Source organism: Equus asinus, chromosome 7 (assembly GCF_041296235.1).
Source record: "Equus asinus isolate D_3611 breed Donkey chromosome 7, EquAss-T2T_v2, whole genome shotgun sequence".
NCBI lineage: Eukaryota > Metazoa > Chordata > Mammalia > Perissodactyla > Equidae > Equus > Equus asinus.
In genome coordinates this window covers 41,794,657-41,819,777 of record NC_091796.1, presented here as the reverse complement: position 1 = coordinate 41,819,777, position 25,121 = coordinate 41,794,657, and the positions used below count along the sequence as shown (strand labels likewise).

The following is a 25,121-nucleotide window of genomic DNA, read 5'->3' as shown; positions in this document are numbered from 1 at the left end:
TTTTGAATGAAATGAGTTAGTTTGCTATAAAAGTATTTCTGACACTTAACCTGAAGGCTTGCAATCCAGTATTATGAACAGCAAAGATGAAATAAAAGTGTACATCTGCAGGCTTTCACTTTGAATTGAAGGAGATTCTATTTTTTAAAATTGTCTTTGGTCACCTTCAATTTTTGAATCCAAAAGTGGCATAGACCCAGAGTCAAATTTTCCTGTTGTTTTGTTGAAAAAGCCACATTGAAATAAATCTTCACAGAACCATCATGTTCACTCCATGAAGGAAGGAAAACACAATCCTGAATGAGCCCAAATCCATCACGAACTAACTTTTTAAAACAAATTTTAAAAATACACACTTTCGTGTACTTCAAGTTCAGCATTTTTATGTACCTCCTTCTATTTTGGTTATGAAATAATTCATATGATTTTTTTGTGCTTTTGTGTCCAAAGTGCACTGTTATGAAGAAGTACGCCTAAATACACTTTAAAAATCAAAATGTATTATCCGAATTATAGTTATAATTTCTAACCAAATTCTTGCAAGCAATTATATAAGGATTTTTAAAGCATCTCTAACAGATGTTAGAATTTTGTTTTATATATTCTTGTTTGGTAATGCCCTGGTAGAAAAAATAATGATGAAGACTTCTATTATTGTTAAATATGTATTCATAATTTCATTTTCTCTCTCCTCTACAAATTCAGAAAGCATATGCTTATGCAGATGAAGACGAAGGACGCCCATCCAATGACTGTCTGCTCATATATGATATTGAAGGTGTAGGTTCCCCTGCTGGCTCCGTGGGTTGTTGTAGCTTCATTGGAGAAGACTTGGATGATAGCTTCTTGGATACATTGGGGCCTAAATTTAAGAAGTTGGCAGATATCAGCCTGGGAAAAGAAGTTGAATCATATCCAGACCCTGATCCCTCTTGGCCACCTGAGCGCACTGAACCAGTTTGCCCTCAGCCGGGAACAGAGCCCATTGTTAGTGGACACCCACCCATCTCCCCACATTTCGGCACTACCACAGTCATTTCTGAGAGTACCTACCCCTCGGGACCTGGTGTACAGCATCCTGTACCTATTCCTGATCCTCTGGGCTATGGTAATGTCACTGTGACCGAGTCTTACACCACCTCTGGCACTCTGAGGCCCTCTGTCCACGTTCATGATAATCGACATGCATCAAACGTGGTGGTGACAGAGAGAGTGGTCGGCCCAATCTCTGGAGCTGATTTTCATGGAATGTTAGACATGCCTGACTTGACAGATGGGTCAAACATTATAGTGACAGAAAGGGTAATAGCACCAAGTTCAAGTCTACCCACCACTTTGACCATCCCTGATCCTAGAGAGTCTTCAAATGTGGTAGTGACAGAAAGAGTAATCCGACCAACTTCTGGCATGATGGGCAGTCTGAGTATGCACCCCGAGTTATCAAATGCCCAAAACGTGATTGTGACAGAAAGGGTTGTCTCTGGCTCTGGCATAACCGGAATTAGTGGCCCAGTCGGGATAAGCGGAGGCAGTGGCCTGGTTGGCAGTGGGGCTGGAATAAGTGGTGGTGGCATGGGGCTGAGCAGCCTGGGAGGAGGTGGGGGCCTGAGTAGCAGTATAGGGGGGACAGCCACTATTGGCCACATGAGGAGCTCCTCTGACCATCACTTTAGCCAGACCCTTGGATCCACCTCCCCTAGCACAGCCCGAAGTCGAATCACAAAGTACAGTACAGTACAGTATACCAAGTAGCCAGGATCCCAGCACACTTTTCCTCAGCAATTGTGATTTTGGTTCAATTACCACCACCAAAAAACTAACAATGTGATTTATGACGCACAACTAGGTGCTAAGGTAATTGTGGAGAAAGGTAAGAAAGCACAGTGAGAAAAATAGATGGAAACTGTGCTGTTGGGTGAGAGCTGGCCTTAGCATTTGTAAACTTTTTTCTTAAGTTAATACTAATGGAATTGTGACAGTGAACTGAAACTTGAGACAGGGTCCTCTTTGTGCCTGTGTGGCCTGTCAGGTCTTCTTCGCTTCTGTGTGGCCTGTAGTGTAACTCCAGCACGTGGAGTAAATAAAACTCGGTCACGTAAAAGCATTGGCCTTAAGATGGCAATTGGCATAATTCTCCTTGGCTGTTTTGATTTGCCATGTAGCTCAGGCAATATTTAAAAAGAATAAAACAGGCAATACGTGATCATGTTTGTGGGAAGAACTTCAAATATGTGCCAAATGCTCTGTCAGTTTCAGAGATGATATAAATAAAAATCTAACCACATATTCAGACCGGGGTTAACCATTAAAGTAAAAAAATCTGGCGACACAGCCAAGTTCACAAGCCACCAAGCACGCCTACCTTAATAATTGCACTAGATAAAATAAACCTCAATTTAGGAAATGTTTCCTGGGAGGGAAATTCCATAAGAGAGTGGCAACAGAGTGAATTCGTTTGGGATAAACTGGCAATGTCTGAGCCTAAATCTTGAGATGGGGCTTCAGCTAAAATTCCCTTGGAGTCAAGGACTTTTCCGATTCTACTTCGTGTTTAGTGGTAGATGCGTTATTAATGAATACGGTGTCCTGGCGAGGCTGCAGGATACCATGTTAATTTTCCCCTTTACACTGTGGCTCCAACTTAACAAAGGAAAACCTGCCAAGTGTAGTTTTCAGCTTGAAGCTAGTAACAGCTGACATGGTCGTCACCACTGGTGGTAAATTACCTTCCAAGGAAGCAGACGGGAACCAAATTATATTTTCAGATTGTGTTTTTAGTAAGTGTCATTCATTTATATCCAGTTCTTCATTACACATCTCCTAAGCTAAAGTGATTTACTTAAGCTGAGCTGTGAAAAAAAGCCTGCAGTATGGTTAAGCTTTGGGGAAATTTTTTTAAGGGGATCTACAAAATGTTTTTCGAATGTGTAAAATGTTTAATGAGGAAAGCTAGACTTGTTTGATAAAGTAACACTGTACAATTAGGTTAGTTGAGTTTAGTACTTTTTAACAGCCTTCTGCTGCTATTTCGAGGGGATCAACTAGGCACTTCTAACAGAGTGATGATATTGTGTTAACAAGAATGAAATTGTACTGGACAATCCATTTCTTTATCCCACCCCCTAACTGAATTTTCTCACTAGCATAAATTTCACATTCCTGATTTGATTTGTCAGTAAGCTCTTGATTTATATATGCTCCAATTTATAATTTCCAAATTATATAGTATGATATTTTTCTAGCTTCAAAATTTAGTAATGTACTATTTATGATATGTCATTCTGTGTGTTTTTTACATAGTATCACCTGGTTAAAAATCTCTAAATAGAATCAAAGCATTCTTAGAGGTAAATTTACTATCTCATGATAGAGGAATTTTTTTCCCTTTTCTAAATTCAGTGTTAATATGCTCTTAGTAAAGTGAAACTGGACATGACAAAATCTTTTAAGGATTTGTTCCTCCCAATTACTCAAATTTCCCAAAGTGTTACAAGATCAGAGAATAGTTATTCAACTTCCAACACTTGTCAAAGGGGGCAGGGGAATGAATTATTTTACCTAGAGCTGTTTTGCTCTGTCACAGCAGACGATGTCAATATGTTCAGAGCCACAATATACATCTCATTTTAACTCTGTAGACAATGTAATATTTTAATAGTCTGTAGCATGCCAAAATGCAGAGGTGTAAATAAAATCATTCACAGGGAGTCACTCTTTTATTTCTTTCTCCCATTTGGAGGGTTTTATTAATGATGTGTAATCTTTCCAAAAATAAAGTCAAAAGGTATTTATTGAAATAAATTTGAGTATGCCTGGATCCAGGAGATTGAAGGAATAAAAATAATTATTAATTAGTCATTAGTTAATTCATTAAAAGGAATGGTATCTAACCACAGGTAGCTTGCTTGTCACTTCGATGCTCTATATCATCAGAAGTGTTTTCTTAAGACTCCTGATACCTTCCAGAAATGTTTCTAAGGTTGTCTAACAAAAGCCAGAGTGACTGTCTTGAATAACCATTGTTATTAAGCTCTATTAGTTATATAAAACCATGGGAGATAAGAAAAAAATTGCCATATTAGTCATCAATCTTTAAAATACTTTCAAATCAAATTGCTTTTTTTTTTTCAGGTGACATGTTGATGTTTTAACTCTTTACTCCTAATTTTTTAAATACGTTTTTAAGACATCAACCATTCTAACAGTCATTTAAAGGCATGTTATTTTTTTAATGAACAGCCTTTGGGCAGAATTTAATTCTTCTCTTTAAATGCTTTACTCTAACTCATAGGCTTTAGGTCATTCCATAGACCTAAGAAAAGATACGGGGATTATTTGATAAGTGAATAGTTATAATTCAAATCCATGTTGCAAGCTGCATTTCAGATCAATTTGCTTTTTAAAAAAGAGAAGAAATAAAGAGTAATTTAATTGTTATGTATATATAGTTTGAAAACAAAGTGTTTAATGTTTATAAAACATCTGACTTTCTAAAGAGGTGGCCCTTTGGGGCAAAAACTAATGTATCATAAATACTTTTCTTGTTATTTAATATCAACCAAAATACCATCTTCAGCTAATTGTGACATTGAATTCTAGATATATCTGCTAAATATTACTAGCCTCCATGTATGTTGCCTGATGAAACTGTATTTGTACTGAAAAATTTACAGAAAAAGCATCTATTTGGGGTTATTTATATAACTTCATCTGGACATCTGTTCCACATTCGCGTATAAAGTTTTTAGCCTCATTATCTTCATTCAATGTAATGTAATGCTCCTACAGAATTCTAATTATACACCTTCAAAACCTGCATATTCACTCTAACTGAATGTTTTTAGTTATATGTACGACTCATTTCTGAATTTATACCAGTATTTGAATGTCAGTCGGGGTATAACACATATGACACCCTTTGACTTTGGTAGGAGTTTAGAAGTGTTATAATCATTGGTTAAAATGGCCATGGCTATTTGGGAAAGACATCTGAAACCCAAAACAAACTTTTAAAAGTATTGGCCACATTTCCCCATGCCTATTTAATAAATTCCAACCTTCTTTTGGATTTCTGGTATTTTTAAGATGTACTTCACATTGCACTGGAATACACCAGGCCACATAGATTACTAGTATCCATGAAATAGAATCTGTCTTCCAGTTCTATTCAATTATTGTTAGGACAAAAGCTTGAATGGATCAACCTATTATTCATCAAATAATTTTAAAACAATGAATAAACTATTGTTTAATTGTCTACATTCCCTCCATTTAGTTATATTTGAATGACTAAACACTATCATCAAGCTGTACTTAGTCTGACATTTTTCTTTGCTATTTTACAAATATTTTTAAACTCTATTATTCATCTTTGGTGATGTTTAACACATGGTGCTTTCCTTCAAGTTTCAGTATAAAGCTTTTGCATTATTTGGTGCTAGTTCCTTGCTTGGTCATCTGTTGCCTATTTTAAGTCAGTTTGTAACTTTCAAAGAGTTATGTTTACAGCAATAAAATGATTGATACGCCTCCATTATCTTTTCTGAATTGTAAGGGGGGAGGGAATTTAGACTGTAACGAATAATTAGAGATTATCAAATCTAGTTATTTCATCCTATATGGGGAAGAAATAATTATTTTATTTTCACACTGTAAAACTTATTTTCATTTCATTTTCTGTTTCCTAGCTCTTTTTTTGTTTGTTTGTTTTTATTTCTTTACTAAGGAGCTTATGCTCTAGAGTGCTGCTTAGTAATGTCAAAATAAATGATAAATAGCTTGCATTTTTAACTTTTATTTGATACTTTTAGTGCCTTTATGCTTTCACTTTTCTTTCATGCTCTAACTTTTTAAATTTTTGTTTACATTAGCATTTTATTTCTTTTAAAATGGCTTTTCTTCTTATTTGCTTTTGAAATCATACCTTTTCATCTTTATTGGGGTGCATCTCCTTTTTGCTCTCCAATGCCACTTCCAGAGCATTATCATCTTCATCTTGCACAAAACCTTACGCCTTTCAGACTCATGTGATCCGCTTATATCCCCCTTCTCCTTGTGAGATTTACCAACCTCTTAATAACATCCCCATTTTTACTGAAGATGCATATTCTGGCCCACAGTATTCTGTGACTCTCCAACTCCTGAAGGCTATTCACAGTAACTTACATGACCACATGGGTGAGGTACCAGACACCCCAGATTTTCAGTTCCTATACTTCCATTTTCCTCACTCCACTTCAGCCATCTGCTTCCTCGTCACAACCCAGGACGGCAGCACCTGGATGCTTCAATTTCACCTCCTCCTGATCATTCCAGCTCACTTGCGTAAGTATTCCAATTGCTGCAATTCCTCCACTTCATCAACGTTTCCATTTTTTTTTCACTCCCACCGCTTTCCACTGTCTGTCAGCTTCACCTCCCTCTTGTCTAATCAAGCTTCATGAGTCCAACCATAGTCACCTCTTGGTGAACACCTTCGATCTCCTTGCCCTGCTCTCCCTCTTCATATTCCAAATCTTTCACCCTCCATCTCTGTCTGCAAACAAACAGCTAAATTATTGAGTTGACTTTTTGCATTTTAAATACTTGATCTCAAATCTCAGACTAACATCAAATGCTCACCTACGATTCTACCTGATTCTCTGATTAACTTCCAATCTCCTTATACTAATTTGCTCTTCCATACCTTCTCTGTCCTCAAAGCTCCCACACCTGCTCTTCCCTCCTCCTTCTTAGTTGATGACCGAATCCTATTGTTCGCTGAGAAAATAAAAGTCATCAATCTCAAGTCCATTCATCTTCCTCTGCCAAATCTCCACATCCACCTGCATTTGCACCCGTCTTCCCCGCACACCTATTACAAGGGAGTTAAAGTCCTACTCATATAAAAAGACAACCCCTCATTTGAGCTCAAGGACTTTGCTCCTTCCCTAATCACCTCTTTCCTATACCATTCCTCTCTCTCTCTTTCTCCCTCTCTCTCTCTCCTGGAACATTCCCATCAGCACCCCTCCCTGTAGCTACTACCTCATTTTTTGTTTGATTCACCAAACTTCTTAAGACTCATGTACACATGCTTTCTTTCCTTTCTCTTGTCACTTCAGACTTCAACCCCACCCATCAGTCCATCAGAATGGCCCTTGTCAAATTTGTCTAATACCTATATATTATACAAGGTCCACTTTTCCGTGCTTGTCTTTCTTAAATTTGGGGGAGAAAGTAACTATTCTCTCTTCCTTGAAACACTCTTCTTTCTTGGCTTTTATAATACCATCTGCTGGGAATATCACTTATATTTCATTGGCCACTCTCTCTCTTATTCTCTTTTCTTTGTTCCCCATCTACTCAACTTTTAAATGATGATGCTCCTCTAAAGTTTGGTCCCAAGACCTCTCCTCTTAACACTCTACACTGTCTCTATGAGACCTCATCCAAGCCCCTTTTAAATGTTCAAAATTAAACTTATAATTTTATCCCCCAAACATCTCTCATCCCAGTAAATGTAACCCCTTTGATCCATTGCTCAAGCCAGAAACTAAGGACTCCTCCTGGATTTCATCCTTTCCTTCACCCCTCACATTTGATCCATTAGTAATTCCTGTTGATTCTATAACTAAAATATATCTCAAGCCATCTAATAGTTTCTATTAGGAGATCTGCCACGACCCTACCAGAACTGCCTCTGAAGTAGACTCTCTACACCCATACTGGCCTTCTTCAAACAATTTTCTACAGATAAGCGTATGTGGCATTCTAAAATATAAAATTAGGTTAAGCCAGGCCTCCATTTTAACAATTTCAATGGATTTTCATTGCATATCCTAGAATAGCCTACATCTGGTGTGAAAGATGACGGTGGAAAGATGATGGTGGTTTGGACTAGGATATAAAATGGAGAAGGTGAGAAGAAATGGATTGAGGAAATACTTTGGTCTTTGCAACTGGTGTTCACCCTGCATGAAACACTTTCCTCCTTATTTGCATATGGTTGCATCCTTTCATCTTTTAGGTAGCAATTTAAGTATCATTTCTTCAGAAATTCTTTCCTTGACCAACTTGTTCATTCATTCCATAGATAATTATTGAATGCCTAATAGTTGTGCCAAGAAGTGGTGATATGATGGTAAACAAAACAGATAAAGTCCTCCTCATGGAGTTTAGGTTCAGGATAGGAAGGACTTGGTGGAGACCCGACAATAAACAAGTAAACAATATATAGTGTGTTAGATAGCAGTGAATGGTCAAGAGAAAGACAAAGCAGGGAAACTTAGAATAGGGAATGCAGGACGGGAGGGATGCCTTTTTCATAAGGTAGTTGAGGCAGGGTTCTGTTATAAAGTAGTATTTGAGCAGACACCTGAAGAACATTAAGGAATAAGTCATGTGGCTTCTGCGTATGGGGCACTTCAGGCAGAGGGGACTGCAAAATTGCGAAAGTTCTGAGGTAGGCACATACTTGGGGTATTCAAGGAGGAAGAAGGAGACCCATGTGGCTGGACAGAGTGAAAGAAAGAAAGCAGTAAGAAGGGAAGTCTGAGGGGTAACAAGGGATGAGTTTGACCTTGCGGGCCATTGTAAGAACCCAGACTTATTCTGGGTGAAATTCATTTCACTAGAAAGCTTAGGCAGAGAAGTGCTCCACTCAGATTTGTATTTTTAAAAAATCACTCCACCTACAATGTTGAAACTTTTGGAAGGAAACCTTGGAATCAAGGAGATTAATTAGAAAGCTACTGCAATAATCCAGGTGAGTGAGTGGTGATTGACAACCTATAATTAGGTTTATTAATGAGGGACTCCTACTATCTGGTTTCACCATGACAGCTTGGTAGCAAACCAAGCGACAAAAATGAAACAAAAACCCGGGGCCGTTTAATAAAGCAACATTTAAAAAGAAATTGGAAAAAGGGCATGAAGCAATAGATTCGTTCAAACTTCATTACAAAATGTCTTGAAAAAACTCACATGCAATAAATAAAGATAGAGGATATTAGACTGTTCAAAAAGTTTGAAAATAATGCCAGTTATTGCACATGTACTTCGTGATTGAGTTCAAATAAGACAAACTCTAGCTGACCCTGGGAAACATACTTTCCCTAATTTTACAAACAAAGCTTAATTACGCCAAACTTGGTATACCCAAGTCTGCTGTGTACTTTTGACCTAGCTATGTCCCCTTATACAAAACCTAGGGAGGAGAGCCCTGCCTCAAGAACTGTCCCAGAACTGCCCAAAGTATTAGACCCCAATTACCAAAGTTTGTATCCTGTTGGACCCAGAATGTAATTTGTCACATTTTTCAAAGGAAAATACTTTATATTTTCTATGTTCAAATTAATAGATATCTCTTTCAAAATGAATGCCAGTTTCTGCTTGATAAATTATTGACCTGGGCTTCTCATATTTTAGATTGGGATTTGAGGGCAATCCGGGGTGAAGAGAATGAGGATGAAGGAACTACTGGTCCCAAATGGGGAGACGAAACAGGGAAGAGAAAGCAGACAATAAAAGCCAGTTACCAGCATGGGCAATTGAAGCACAACCCTCCTGGGGAAAACCCCGGGAGCCTGTGTATTACACGCATTTCAGAGTTAAGTAATCCCAGAAATGAGGAAGATCATGTATTTAGACAACAGCTACCATCAGTTATGGTTAAGGACTGCCTCTGGGCACAGAATTCTCTGTGTCTCCTGCACAAGTGAGCAAAGTGGCTATTTCTGATTTAACAGGCCTTTCTTGAACATTCTGCTGTAAAGAAGAATGGGTCATAAGTTAATCTATTGATAGACTGGATAACAAAACCCAATGGTGGAAAATATGAAAGTCTTCAGGTCTCACTTGTCATTAATCTGTACCTTTATGATATTATATCATTTAAGTTAATTAGATGCTTGCTCCATAGAGTGTTTAGACATATAATCACTCTCCTATAATACATGACTTAACTTTACTGTTACAAATTTAGGAGTGACCTTAATAGATAATTGGTTTTGATGTCTATTTACTGCCAGAAAGAAGGGCTATGAGTCAACTAAAGTCATCATTTTCTGTAGACATAGCCCCAACATTTTAATAGCTTATTTCTAACAAGATCATGCAATTCACTCAGTTTCTAAGACATATTTTTGTACCTAGGTTATTTTAAAAGGTACACCAAAAATTCTATTGTCATTACTTGAATATGGAAGTAACTAAATAACAAATTTTGAATTAATGTGTGATGCATAGGAATCAGCACTGCGACAAGTAGAAACAATAATTATTTGTCAAACACATGAATAATGCAATCCATGGATGGATAGACTGTCATCCTTGCATTGACAGTCTATATGAGAACTGAGCCCCTAGATTACATCACATTGCTTGTCAAATTCCCACCATTCTCAACAGGATTTCTTTTTCTAAATTATTCTTTAGCATGATGATGCCTTTTTAAAATGAGGGACAATATAACTCAATTTCATTAGACTGTAAAACATATCTTGACCAATTGTCTTAAATATGCTTTGCGAAAATATATGTAAAAATTTAGACTTTACTAGTATGTTGTTAGAATTTAGGGGTAAACTAAAGAAAAAATAGTTTACTTTCAAAATAACCAAACGTTTACAAAATATTTGAAAAATAGCCCCTCAAAATTGGGATGAAAATATGGCTTTCTTCATATGACAAAGATCATGGTAGCAACAGAAAAGTGCTCCCAGAACTCTGTGAGACTTACAAATCAAAACAATATATCGCATGATAGATGAAATTAAATTTATGCAGAAGTTCAGACTTTTCATCATGCTGTTCTCTGGGAGAATAAATAAAGGTATTTCCTTTCATGGGGCAACAGTATGTTACTAGATACCCCTGCAGCTTAGAGGAAGGGCATGTCAAAATATCTATTCATCTCTGCTCTCTTTTTATGATCAATACATAATTTTTGGATTGGTACCTTGATTTCTAGGGCAGATAGAGGACCTCCTTTGAAGAGAGGATATGAACTTTATAGTTACCCCCATGGAAAAATCCCCCCACTGCAAATTAATAAATTTATATTCTTCTTCATAAATCATCTTCCATAAACTTGATTATTGAGATTTAATCATCAGGAAAACTGATCTGCTTCTAATATAAAGAAAAAAGTAAATGTGAGCCTAGAAAACTTAGATGTAAACTTGGCAATAAGGAAAATCATATTTAATGACCATCACTAGAAATTGAATATTAATATATAGAAAAAGTAACATATATACCTAATGCCATGAGTTTTAATAAATGGTAAGTCTCTTAAAGATATTACACTTTAGAAATTATGAAAGAAAGAAGGCTATTCAAAGAGAGTGCAGTATGTGCTAGTTTCTCTACATAAATGTATCTAATTTTATCTCCCAAAATCTTCCAGGGAAGAAATAGACGAGGAAATTGCATTTACAGAAATAAATTAGCTCACTCATAGAAAAAAACCAAGTCAGTGGAATTCCTGGAATTTGAACCAGATCTAAATCTTTACCCATTTCAATATGGCACACTGGCATAGCACATTAACTATAGATATTCTATGAGCGTGACAAACAAGAAGTTATAATTAGGAAAAAGCTATATAAAATAAATAAAATAAGAATATATTTTAACTTCTATGCAATAAAAACTAACAAATGTGATAAAATAATGATGACAATGAGGATTTTCAATTAATGATAGCAGAATCAAGGTATTGTTACTCTACTCAACTCTATGAAATGAAATAACAATAGATAAATATTGAAAATAATAACCCATCTTCAAAAAGAATTAAAAAATGGTTACCAATTCCTCTCCTTCCAAACACACACACACACACACACACACACACACACAGAATGTCCACTAAGTACAGTGAAATGCCGACCAAAACTAGGAAGTAAATATTTCTCCAGATCTCTTGTGGAGTGGAGATTTCTCTAAAAGTAAATGACACATTCTTTCAAGGTCTAGATGATGTAGGAAAGCTATGGAATTATCAGAGAACATTCTCATAGGAACTCGATTCACATCCCTGGTTAGTAGGAGAGTCAAAGCTGAAGGATAAACGCCTTAAAGATGTCACCTCTATTTTCTGTATCTAAGCTTCCTATCCCATAGAAATCTTTGCATATGAGGCAGCGTGGAGAGGCATGAAGAAAGAGAACAATACACTACTACATTCAAGGAGACCCAGGGACCAATCCAACTAGACTTTATGAGCGAAAACCAGCAGAAACAATAGAAAGCAGAAAAATATCTAAAAAGATTCCAGATATTGAAATCATCAGGTATACACTACGAAACAAATAAAAACCTAATAAAACCCATATGCCTAGCAAGACTGAGCAAAACAAAAGGAGAATGCATAAATAAAAAATATCAAGAATTCTTTAAAATAGGACATAACTATAGATTGCACAGATATTAAGAAAATAATAAGAGAATATTATAAACAACTTGTTGCAGTCAATTAGAAGATTTAGATGAAGTGGACAAATTCATAGTAAAAAGTACAATTTACCCAAACTCTCTCAACAACCAATCACCAAGGAAGAAGTAATTTCAATCTTATATTACTCTTCTAGATAAGAGAATAAGATATTATAATCCCCAACTCATTGTATAAGGCTAGTATAACTTTGACAACAAATTCAACAAGATCAGCATAAGAAAGGAAAATTACATGCCAATTTCATTCATAAACATGGATGGAAAATTCCTAAACAGAATATTCACAAACTGAATTCAATAACAAACCAGATGAAGATGACCAAATCTGGGTTTATAACCAAAAACACAAGATTGGGTTAACATTAGAAAATTCAATCCATGTAATACACCACAGAAACAGAATAAGTGAGAAAAATCAAATAATCTTCTCAACATATAGGACATGTTTAGTAAAATATATGTTCATAATAAATATTCTTAGTAAATTATGAGTAGAAGAGATCTTCTTAACTTTATGCAAAGTATCTATAAAATCTTCAAAGCAAATATCATACATAAGAGTACAATATTAAAAGTTTTCTCTGTGAAATAGAGAAATAAAATGATGCTCACTACCAAAGTTTCATTTAATATTTTACTGATGGTACAAAAGTAGAGGGGGAAGGTTAAAAGATTGGAAAGAAACAAACTATTATTATTGTCAAATTAAATAATTGTGGGGGCCGGCCTCGTGGTCGAGTGGTTAAGTTCGCGCGTTCCGCTGCAGGCGGCCCAGTGTTTTGTCGGTTCGAATCCTGGGCATGGACACGGCACTGCTCATCGAGCCACGCTGAGGCAGCGTCCCACATGCCACAACTAGAAGGACCCACAACTAAGAATATACAACTATGTACCGGGGGGCTTTGGGGAGAAAAAGGAAAAAAATAAAATCTTAAAAAAAAAAAATTAAATAATTGTGTAGCTAAAAATCAAAAAAAAATTCAGATATATCATTCGAATTAAAAATATGGATTTGCTAAAATTGCTGTATATAAAAATCAAAAGGCCAAAATTAATTATATATCTATATGCAAGAAAATGTGTTAGAAACGGTAATTAAAGAAAATATATCATTTATACTAGTACCAAGGAATAAACCTCAAAAAGGTCTCTGTAAGAGCTTAACAAATAATAAACCTTTACTAAATAAAACCTAAAAATGTAAAGAGATGCTCCTTGTTTATTTCAATACATGACTGAAAATTGAAATTCTGACAATTCTTTCTAATTTATTGTAAAATATTATGCAATCCTAATCAAAATCCTAATTTGTGAACAGTTAGCTGATTCTAAAATGTACAGGAAATGCTATTGGCCGAGAATAGACAAAACACTCTTGAACTGAACAAAGTGGAAGGACTTGCTGTATCAGATATAAGATTTACTACAAAGCTACACTATTAAAACAACTTAGTGCTAATGTAAGACTAGACAAAGAGGCAAAAGGAAAAAGAGAGAGCAAGAGAGGGCCTAAAAACAGATACATATTTTTATGCACATTTTATGTTTATTTTTAATATTTTATTTATTTATATTTTATTTGTATATTTTGTATTTTATGCACACATGCCAGTTTATTATAATTGATATTACAGAAAATGGCACAGAAAGCATACTCTTTTCAATGAATGTGCTGGAGTGAGATGGTAGGGTACACATATGAAAAACAAAGATGAAATTGACCCCATACCATTTATAAAAATCATCTTCCAATGATTTAGAAACTTAACTGTGAAAGGCAATATTTTGTAAGTGTGTGAAAAGCATTCTTAAATAGGACACAGGAGCACTAACCATAAAAGAAAAGAACGATAAACTTGACTATTTCAAAAATAAGAATTTCTATTCCTTATAAGACATCATTTTAAAAGTAAAAAGACAAGCTACAGAATGAGTGAAAAATATTTACAATGCATATATACAACAAAGATACATAGATATATATAATGTAAAGAATTATAAATTAATTTTTTAATGAGAACAATCTAATTAAAAATGAAAAAAACTTTAATATGCATTTAACAAAAGAAAAAATCCATATGGACAATAAATATATGCAAAGATAGTCTACTCAACAATAATCAGGGAAATGCATATGAGATACAAGTACCCATCCTTCAAACTGGCTAAAATTTAAAAGTCTGACAATACCTTTGCTGTCAGTGTTGGTGAGCAAAGCAAACTCTTGAAATGCTGATGGGAGCTCAGATCATACAGCCAGCTGGGAAGACAAGTTAAAGAAAGTTAACTAACAACCCAGAAATTCTGCTCTTTGTATACACCCAGGAAAACTGTGCGCATGTGCTGATATAGTGGAGACATGACATAAAAGGGGATGTGCAGAGATGATGGGATTGCCGGCAAGGGGCCATGAGCCAAAAAATGAAGGAGTCCTCGAGAAGCTGGGAAGGCAAGGAAAGGAATTCATCCCTAGAGTCTCTAGAAGGAAGGCAGTCCTGCTGGCATGAGACCCATCATTTTGGACTTCCAACCTTCAGAACTGTACGATAATGAATTTGTGTTGTTTTCAGTCACTAAGTTTGTGATAATTTGTTACCACAGCAATAGGGAACTAATAGCAGGATTGTTTATAACAGCCTGTTCTATATAAACATGTAATCATTCTCAATTGCAAAAAAAATCCAAAACAAACTTGAAAGAGCAAACAAATGAAGTAAAAAATAGTTGCAACACATATGTCAGGGGTTAATTTCCCTTACATACAAAGAGTGTCTATAAGTCAATAAGAAAGACATCAGTAACACAATGGGAAAAAGGAAAAAGGAAGTAAATATTTCGCATAAAAAGAAACACAAATGGCTAATACCCCCTATGAAGACATGCTAATCTTATCATATTAGAAAAATATCCATGTTTGCCTGCTGCCATTTCTCTTCAGGCCACCCACAGGCCCAGGTTAATTACCCTGGCTCAGTAGTACTTAAACTTTAGCCTGCAACCCCAGAATTACCTGGAAAGTGTATTAAGAACAAATAATTCTGGGTCCCATCTCCAAAGATTCTGATTCAGCAAATCTGGAGTCAAGAAAACTGCATTTTATACATACTAGAATATACGATTTTGGTGCAAGTGGCCCAAGAAATATATTTTAGAAAGCACTGCTTAGCTTTTGACCTTCCTATTCCTGGATTTCTTCCCAAAAAACCTGAGCCCAGATCCTATTGAGATTCTGCTACATGCATAACTACTAACAACATCACAGGTAAACTATATACACATTACAAACAGGTCAAAGATGGGCACTGCCAGTGCCACAGAAGTAGCCAGAATGATGTCTAGGCAATTATTACACCGTGGAACTGCCACTATCGTCATGATTGGGGATTAGGGGGCGGACTAAGATGGCATTTTTCGGGATAAGTATGCAGCAAGTACGTAATAAGTATGTAAGTAATATACTTTAATTAACACAGAACTAGAAGCCACGCTATTCTTTCTGCACTTATTTGGAAGACAACCCACGCCGAGGACATGAAGTCACAGAGAATCAACAAGGTACCTGTGTCAGGGTGTAAGTATGATTTTAGGGTGTAAACTAATATCATCCTTATGGTATTAACACACTCTTCAGGAAACTGACGTTTAATCGCCATGATTCCTAACACCCACTAAATAACCTGGTTTGCTGGCACCCTGATTGCCATACATAAATTGGCTTTAATGAGGAGACAGTTGTATATCTTCACTGCTATTATCTCAAGGTGACCACTCAGACATGTATTCATAGCAACTGCTCCAGGTCAAAACCAAGACAAGCTTTGTTTACCTTTTGTCCATGCCCCCAGGCCCACTCTAATGAAAACCCTTTAGCTTGAGTCAACTCTAGAACTTACCTGCCTACTGAATTTGACCAACATAGTTTAGGACCAAAAATATTTTGTAAATTTTCTTTCCTCTAACACCTGCTTTCAAGAAATAGAGTTGCCCTTGGATACTTAAATAATATCCACCAGTAACCCTAAACAATGACAATTCAATGGAAAATTTTGCCCTAACATCATTTTTATAATATCTTTGCCTGTATAGATTACATTTTTTTTTCAAAGAAGAATTTGTACTGGAACGTATTGAATTAGCTATCCTCTGTGATATTGTTTTTAAAAATATAAGTGTTAAAGCGCTTACTGTGTGCTAGATGGATATGATAAATGGAATGAAAATATCCTACTACTGTGGAAGTGAGTAAGACAACATTACAGAAGCATAAGAACAATAACTAAATATCAAGAGCATCCCTGAAATTCAATGTATACTTTCATATGAGCAAACGAAATGCTACTGGTTTGATATCAAACATAAATAATAGGACAAACTTACATAAAAAATTCTGCTTGCAGAGCCAGCTATTAAACTCAATAATTTGGTAAACTCTCAGATATGGAAAGGTTTTTTTAGAAGACAATAACATTCAGTCATCAATTCTTTCTTGCTGATGCTGAAAAGTGGCTTGATATTTACATAAATTGACTATAAATCAGGAGGTGGAATTCTTTCCCCATCTTTGGCGCTAATAAACTGTGCAGCCTCTCTGGGCTACACCTATGACCTGGGTAGGAGAAAAGGAGGAGAGGAGAGATTGGATTAGGTCATCTCTAGGGCATCTTTAAGCATGCTTTGTTTCTATGATAGCTGGTACCCCACAAGAGAAACAGAATGGCTGCTGTTTCATTAACTGAAATCCTCTTGGGATTCTACTTTGACATCATCCCTACAACTCTCCCAAGGCGTAACTGCAAACAAGGTGATGGGGCATCAAGTGGCCACTTCTCAGTTACTGCAGAACCTTTTACATCTGCTCATGACAGTAATCTCCAGACTCAAGTTCCAGGGACCATTGAAATGAGGAGTCATAAATGGGAAAATCTGGAGGAATCACTTAAATGATCTAGTACCTATTTCTATCGCTGCTGTTTCTTTTGTTTGACTCTTACCCTATGAACAGCAATTCAGGTAGATAGAAAATTTTATATTTCAAAAGAAGTCAACCAATTATAGTGTAAACAAAGGGTGGAAACTCTTGCAAAATATCTCCATTGGTCACAGCAAGAGAAGAGTGTCATTTCCCCTTGTGGAAAACAATAACACATAGGGATCTAGACCCATTTCATTAATTCTCTTAGGCAAATTAAATAACTATAATTCAACGATCATCTGAAATAAAACAAAAATAAATTTCTAGGTGGCTAAACAATGGTCAATTTTCTGTACCATGCATGTTAGTGTAATACACTATTATAGCTTGCCTCAGAGCCTGCATGGAAGTAGTTATGAAAATAGAATCATCATGACAGTTACTGACTTCTCCCTGAACCCTTAGTTCCTTCTTGAGCTCTGACTGACTCACTGCTTATAAGCATAAACCCACTAAAGAATCCCTACTGGCTTCTCTCATTTTGTACTGTTCTGCAGGAATTCCCATTGCAATCAAAGGCCTCCCACATCTATTTCTGCTTGATGACCCAGAGCATAGTACTGGAAGCACTGAGTTTCTACATATTCTCTACCGTCCTCTCATATTTCTCTTTTGATTCAGACACCAAAAAGAAATTTATATACATGGGGCAGGATGAACTTGCTGGCACATAGGGTGTCAGCCATATTATTTTTAAGCCTGAAATTCCGTTTATTTGAGACACATTATATTCTCCTCCTATGTTTCTGTAATCCAAATCTTAAACAGTATTGCCCATTAAATTTCCACAAGACACAAATCATCTCCGTAGCTGTTTGTGCTGTGTCTCTAGGGATAGAAATATACACTGTTAGCCAAGAAATTTCTCCACACAAGGATACACTGCAAATTCTCATCATCCTGCTTTATTCCAAAATAAGTCAAGTGCTTTGTACAAAAATAAAAACACGGCCACACTGCAGTTATAGCCAATGAAAAGGTGCATTTGTGCTTCCTGCATATTGAGAAACAAGGGGAAAATGCCCCTGAGTCCCAAGAGCTCACTGGTAGTATTGATGGGGGATATATCTCAAAAGTGAAAACAATTTAATGCTGTCCTGAGCTAGCTATAAAAGAAAATTTTTCTATGGCAGATACAATTATCACATTTTGAAACTCTGGACAAAAATTCCTGAAAACAAAGAAAGCCCAGTTGGATATAAACAGTTACAAAATAGTTCTTTAAATGCTTATTTACTCAAGGTTAGCTTTCCACAACTCTTGGCTTAAAGACCCCTCTAGCATACAAAGAAATAGTGGGTTAAGAAACCACCCAGTGAATGTATATGTGTTAGCCATTCTAGACAATCTCAAGGACCACCTGAGGATGTATTTTAAAACATGATACCACACCCACGTTTTAGCACGTCAGCGTAGATATTGTTTAATTAGCCAGATATCTCCAACTATAAGCTTTGGATTGGGCAGAGCTATCCAAATACTGCCTCTTTGTAACAATTCATTTTTTTCCCCCTTGCTTAAATATAATGTCCTGATCTCTTTCTCATAAATATCTTCAACATATCATTCATTTCTCTTCATTTTAGGATACTATGCCAGCCTTTTAATTGCTTCGACTCTTTCCTACGATTCTAAAAACGCTAAACTAAGATTCTCAAGAGACCAAACACTGTTTAGAACACATTCCTTTACTAGAAAGAGAGCCTGCCTTGTCTCTGAATTGCAGCAGTGGGGTAGTGAAGACAAGATGCAGTATCCCTTTGAAATTCCCCAACCAACAAACACATATTAGCAATTAGAAAACATTTAACTACATTCTGTTTTTATGTTTGTTGATGTTGCTGCCAGCCTGCAATTTTTTATGAGGAAACTATACCCTCTTCTAAACCCATAGTAACAAAGAGGAAGAGAGACAGGAAAAAAGGGAAATGATTTTCAGAAATATCTAGATGCTGCTCTGGTCTCTTTCTCTTACATTCTCAGGACTCCAATTTCACCTTCTTCTTAATAAATACTTAGATGGTTAAAATATGTTCCTCACCCATGTTATGTACTTTTTTATCAGCGGTAATGCCAAGAGGAGGGAGCAAACTCTGTACTGCAGTTAACTTAAGACAATTTAGTTAATGTAAAACCACACATACAGGTTCGAATCTATATTTAGGAAAGAAGGTACTAAAATGCGGAAACAAAAATACTAGTAAAATCAGGGTTTCTTTGTCTTAACCTTATTTTTTCACAACGTCTTTAAAATTGAGAAATGCAATTCAACTGTAGGATTTCTTAAGGAGGAAAGTAGGAATCACCTGAATCAAGAGATGAGAGTTCATGATTCTGTCTTTCTCCTTACACCATGCTTTGGATCTGGTACCTTTTCACAATGACCTCTGCTCAGAGTCATTTCTTGAAGTTGGTTCTGTAGTGGACATATGTGTGCATGTGTTGTCAGTATGCGTAATTTTGTTTTTACAATGTTGGCAGTAAGAAGAAGCCTACTAATTTTATTCAGTATGATGATAGGCTCTAGCATTTTAATTATTTTTCATGTTGTGAGTAATTTATTATTCATTGGGTATCTTCCCTGTAAATCTTGTCCTCACTCTGTAAGATTTTTCTTTGGTGTCCAACAAAGGGTTTCATTGCAATAAGAATCAAGGTGTGTCCATGTTCTTACCCAGAGCCCAAACAATGCCAGCCTTCCAGACCAGCCCAGGAGTTTGGGGTGGGGAAACAGAGTCATTATAGAACATCTTCATTCCTCTGCCCAGAGAGCACCAGAGCTATCGCCCATGCCTTCCTAAAAGGGCATCTCGAAGCACATCTTGCTGCAGAACCAAATTCAGGACCCAGAGGACTAGGACTAAAATCAAATCTCGCTGGGGCTCGTGTGCAAGAGAAACCCAAAGGAATGGATTGGCTCCTTTTCAGGAACATTTGCCTTTCAATCATTTTAATGGTAAGTAGAATTTAAAGGCCTGGGAAGGAAATGCAGCTTTGAGGCTTTCTCTTCTCTGTCATTGTCAGACTTTCTGCATGGGATTTATTTCATTTTTAAACTTCTTCCTGCAAAGACAGTTCTATGAGTTCAGCTTCTGGTAACTTCAAAAGACTCTCCATGTTTGAGAGACCAAATGCCATGGAGAAGCAGGATGAGAATCTAGCTGAATTAGACTTAAATGGAATCAGAGACAATCTAATTCAGATTAAATGCTAGAATAATCCTAAAATTTATAATCAGAAATAAAATTATTTTTCTATTTTCTTTTATTTATACTTAAATTGGACAGATTTCTGTTAAAATTCCCAGTGCATATGGGTTCTAAATTTGTAGAGAAGTAAAGTTGATCAAGTCCATTGCTTTTAAACAGTTACCTTCCTGTGAGTTTGTTTCAAAGTAGAGGAATGCTAGCGATGTCAAAATTACATTTCAACTAGTTATGAAATATTTAAGCCATATGGGAATTTTTTCCAGTAAGAAATGGCTAAAGAAAAATGAAGAAAACCAAGCCATCAAGAAAAACCCCTTCCAGAATTATTAAAGCATTTCTACAGTCCAAGAAGGGAACATTTCGATGATCTATTTCTTTCAAGTAAACATGGAATTTTGGATATTATATTCCTTTCCTCTAACCCTTGGGTGCCCATGCATGAAGTGCTTTCCAGAAAGCCATCATGCATAGTGAGTCTCCTACTCTTGAAGGGGGTAAGGCAGCTCCTAATGCAGGTCCTTAGAGGAACAAAGATCAAGTTGGTCAATTCATCAAACTATTGCCAACTCAATTAGAAAAGTCTACTTAAAGAAACAAAAAGATTAGATTAGACTTAAGTCTACTGATGGTCAAGTGATAAAACAATTCAGTCAAAACAGTTAAGAAAAAAATAGATAAGAGAAGGGGATTATTAGAAAATTGTACATATTTTTTTCAAAGTAAGTAAAGGCAAATATCTGATAGTTGGCTGCACCTCAGTCTCCCAAGAATGTCCACAGGGGTGATACGACATAAACTTGAAAATTGATTTCTACCCTATGCTCTCACAAGTGGCATTTTACGGGACTCATCTGAACATCAGTTCTAAAAGGCAGAGGGCAGCCAAGGCTGGGGAGATACAGGCACACATTGTTGTCCTGTTGGTCCAGCAGGCACCATTTTTCCAGAGTTCCCGTTTCCATGAACTTTAGAAGCAGTGCAGGAGCCTAATACTGCCAAAAGGCACACAGCCCAAGCTTGGGCGGCAGATTATTAATCAAGATCATTTTGAAGAATATTTGTAAACTGAAAAACTTCAAATAGAAGTGCAATGCCCTATCATAATGATCATTATTTATTTACATTATTAAAGGAAGAGGAAAGAATCTGACTCAATCTTTAATAGAAATCAAAAATTATCAGTTCAGACCTCCTGTTGCACTTCTGTGGGGTATTTCATGCTTCAACTCAGATAAACCTTTTGTTTTCTATATGGAAAACATTGTACGCATCAAGATTTCTAAGGCAACTTCTGAGCACTAAATTTTCCCTCCTATTCCTCTGCACAGGCACATTTTATGTTAATACAGTTTAATTGAAGAGTGAAATTTTCTTCTCCTTGAGCTTGAAAGAGTATTCTATTTCAGAATCTCAGGATCTCTTTTCGGTAGTATTGATTTGTTATCCTTTGTGATTTTAGTGGCTTTGATACTTAATTTCCGCCCCCCCCACTGAGACTAAAGTATTTGTGTTTTACATTTCATGGTAATTGTGATAGCCAAGTTCTTTTGCATTTCTAATAGATCTCAAGATATCAATTAATAATTTTTGCAATTGGGAAGTAGAGAATTCTAGCATGTTTCAAGACTGGAACAAATATAAGAAATGCTTAAGGGGAATCAACATACTATTATAGATGTTGTGGAAAATAGGCACATTTTGTCTTTCATTTCCTGAACTTGAACTCTGCCCCTTTTTCATTAACTAAATCAAAGGCTCTCTGGGGCATCATTGCAGCTGACTCTAATGAGGGTGTGGCAACCTCTCAGTGACTTACAGGTACTTTGCGTCATCTATATCTCAACCACAAGAGTACTTTCAACAAGGTTTTGACTGACTGAACCTATAAAAGACACCCAAAACTCTAAGCTACAATAGGGCATTTTACCATAAGAGTCTTTCAGCATCTTCTTTCTAAGGATATTCATCACGTTCTTCTGCAGTAAAATGAACTGGGGTGGTGAAATACAGTCAACACTGAACCGAGACTCAGAAGCCCCAGGGTTGAGTCATAGCTTTTCCTCAAAGGGGCTGCGTAACTTTGGCCAAGACACCCAACCTCTCAGGGCCTCATTGTGTTTCATGTGAGGAAGCATGGTTAGACATGATGTCACTAAGTTTCTTCCAATGCAGAAACTCTGAGATTCTATCATTATCTCTACTGAATAGTTATGTAATGGAAGTTCATGTCTGACTCTCAAATATTATTTTTATAACTTTGGTTGGAGAACCTAAAGATACAGGTAATGCTATGGATGGTATGTTTTACTAGGAAGAAATCACTTAAGGCAGAACAGTTATTAGCTGTGAGAAGCCTATATTTTATCAAGTTTTGATAAGATCATAAAAAACAGCCATGTAGATTTTATCAGATAAGAATTTTTATGCACATATGGTGATCATTCATGCTACATATGAGATGTAAACACTTCAATTCAATATTCTGATTCTTGTAAAGCAGAGAAGATAGGTGGCTAAACATATAGATATTATCTCACTGTAAGTTGAAAACAGGCATCAAAATTTAAAATATTTAGAACTAACCTAGCCACTTATCAATTTAGTTCTCATATAAAACAATGTGATTCTGACATGTGGAACAGAAATTTGTATTCATTTATTTTATTGTTAGGTCAATTTCTAGAGGTACAAGCTGATGAAAAAAAACACCTCATCTGATTTGGTTTTTTATTTGTACTAAACAGAATACCCTAAATAGCATTAAATGATTGGTTTCAGTACCACTTGTTACAGAAACTATTGATGTCCTCATCACAACAAAGCTTACACGGCAGCGTATCTCACCTACGTTATTTTTTGTTGGTATAAGTGACTAAGGAATTACAAAACACATTTTAAACCAAGCGGGAAAATTTATATTTTTGTCTTCAAATTCCACAGTGTATTTAAAAAAACTTTGATATCCCAAGAGGTACCTAGTATGATTTCCATAGCATGACCCATAACGTTAATACAGTCTTCTCAATAATATCTGCTTGTAGAACTACAAGTTAAAAGTGCTACACTGAAAATATTTCATGGCTCCTGAGACTCTGTGACGCTTTCCCTTTTTTAAAGATATTTCTCTTTTTCAGAGAACTTCTCAATCCTGAGTTCCTAGTGTTAGCGCTCCTTTCTAGTCCTTAGGGATCCAGGGAGGCGTTGCTCAGACAGCAGTGAAACTGTGGTTTGAGCTGCAATGACTTCTCCTTCCTTTTCCCAAGTGAAATCACAGCTGGAATTCTTCGCTCAGAGAGCAGCTCCGATGACAGGGGTTGTGAAAGGAATGCCTGGAATGAAACTTGCAGAGACTACCTGCATGAGAAATGTTTGCCCTTCCTTTCTACACAGAAAATTACACGGCTTACAAACTAAAATGCCACTACTTGATATACCTTCAATTATAAACAAAAGTGGTATAATTAGGCTTGAACTTGGCATCACTACCCTATCCCTATGAGGATAGCAACGGCTTTACTCAACTATCTTTACAAGTGTTATTCAGGAGAGAACTGCTTATTAATAAGTTGGTCCCAGGTGTGCAAATGACTTCGAGAACAGACTTCAAAAAGCTAAGTCATAGAGACAAAAAATAGCCTAGTTTCGTAGCTACTACTATAAATACAGTCAGCATGGAAAAGAAAAATATGGATTCTAAAATTGCAATAAGCACATGTAATGGCTTAGTACCACATATTTTATATAAAAGCATCATATTCTCTCAAAGAGAAATTATTAAAATAGAAAGCTAGGCCCAGAAAAACTTGAGCAATTTCCCAAAAGTTAGATTGCTACAGAATATCTTACATCCTATTATTCTCCCTAGAACATACACATCATAACAGGTTGGAACTTGTCTTGCACACAAAGGACCGGTGCCTGTCACATAATATTTTATCAATGAAAATTTTTGAATGAATGAATGAATGAATTTCTAATTTATCTTTCTTACCAAGTCTATTTCTCATCTCTACGCTAATTGGCAACTTTAATGTGGTTGGTGAGCTTCCAAGTGAGTTTGAGGATTTAAAATTAAGACAACCAAGGAGTTGGAAAGGTAAATAGAAGTACCCTCATTTTACAAATAAAGAAACTTTCAGGGCATAAATGATTCCTAAATGTACCATAAGTGGTACAATTGGAATTTGAACCAATACTATATGTCCAAAACTCTACCTACTGTTCCAGAATTGCCTTCCTTCCCCCAACTGGGCCAACACTGCATCCTGTACATGCTTCTTTTACCATGCCTATAACATTCCAATATCTTTATGTGCTTTCCTCCCTCTTTTAACACGTGAGCCCTTTCTGGTCTCCATCATATACTCAGAGATTAGCACAGACACATACATTTTAGCTTCCTAGGCACTTTTATAGTGCCAGAAAAAGTCCTACTCAGGTCACTTCTGTAATGCAATTTATTGTAAGGACGTCCAAAGAAAAAAGGAAGACAGGAAATT

The 25,121-nt window shown here is 36.2% G+C and overlaps 3 protein-coding genes across 7 annotated transcripts in view; 2 read left to right on the top strand and 1 right to left on the bottom strand.

Annotated features, from left to right (window-relative positions):
- DSG1 (desmoglein 1) overlaps positions 1-5,528 on the top strand; it is a 37,477-nt gene extending 31,949 nt beyond the window's left edge. The window contains exon 16 of the mRNA XM_014845355.3: positions 706-5,528. Within this exon, the coding sequence (XP_014700841.3) occupies positions 706-1,752 (1,047 nt within the window). The 3' untranslated portion in view covers positions 1,753-5,528. The remainder of the gene's footprint in view (positions 1-705) is intronic.
- Positions 1-25,121, bottom strand: part of DSC1 (desmocollin 1) — a 345,309-nt gene that overhangs the window by 214,269 nt on the left and 105,919 nt on the right. For all 5 annotated transcript variants that reach the window (XM_070513265.1, XM_070513264.1, XM_070513263.1 and 2 more), the window contains exon 3: positions 14,632-14,701. The gene's annotated coding sequence lies outside the window, so the exon portion shown is untranslated. The remainder of the gene's footprint in view (positions 1-14,631; positions 14,702-25,121) is intronic.
- The window catches only part of DSG4 (desmoglein 4), a 41,862-nt gene continuing 36,815 nt past the window's right edge, over positions 20,075-25,121 (top strand). The window contains exon 1 of the mRNA XM_014845356.3: positions 20,075-20,369. Within this exon, the coding sequence (XP_014700842.1) occupies positions 20,322-20,369 (48 nt within the window). The 5' untranslated portion in view covers positions 20,075-20,321. The remainder of the gene's footprint in view (positions 20,370-25,121) is intronic.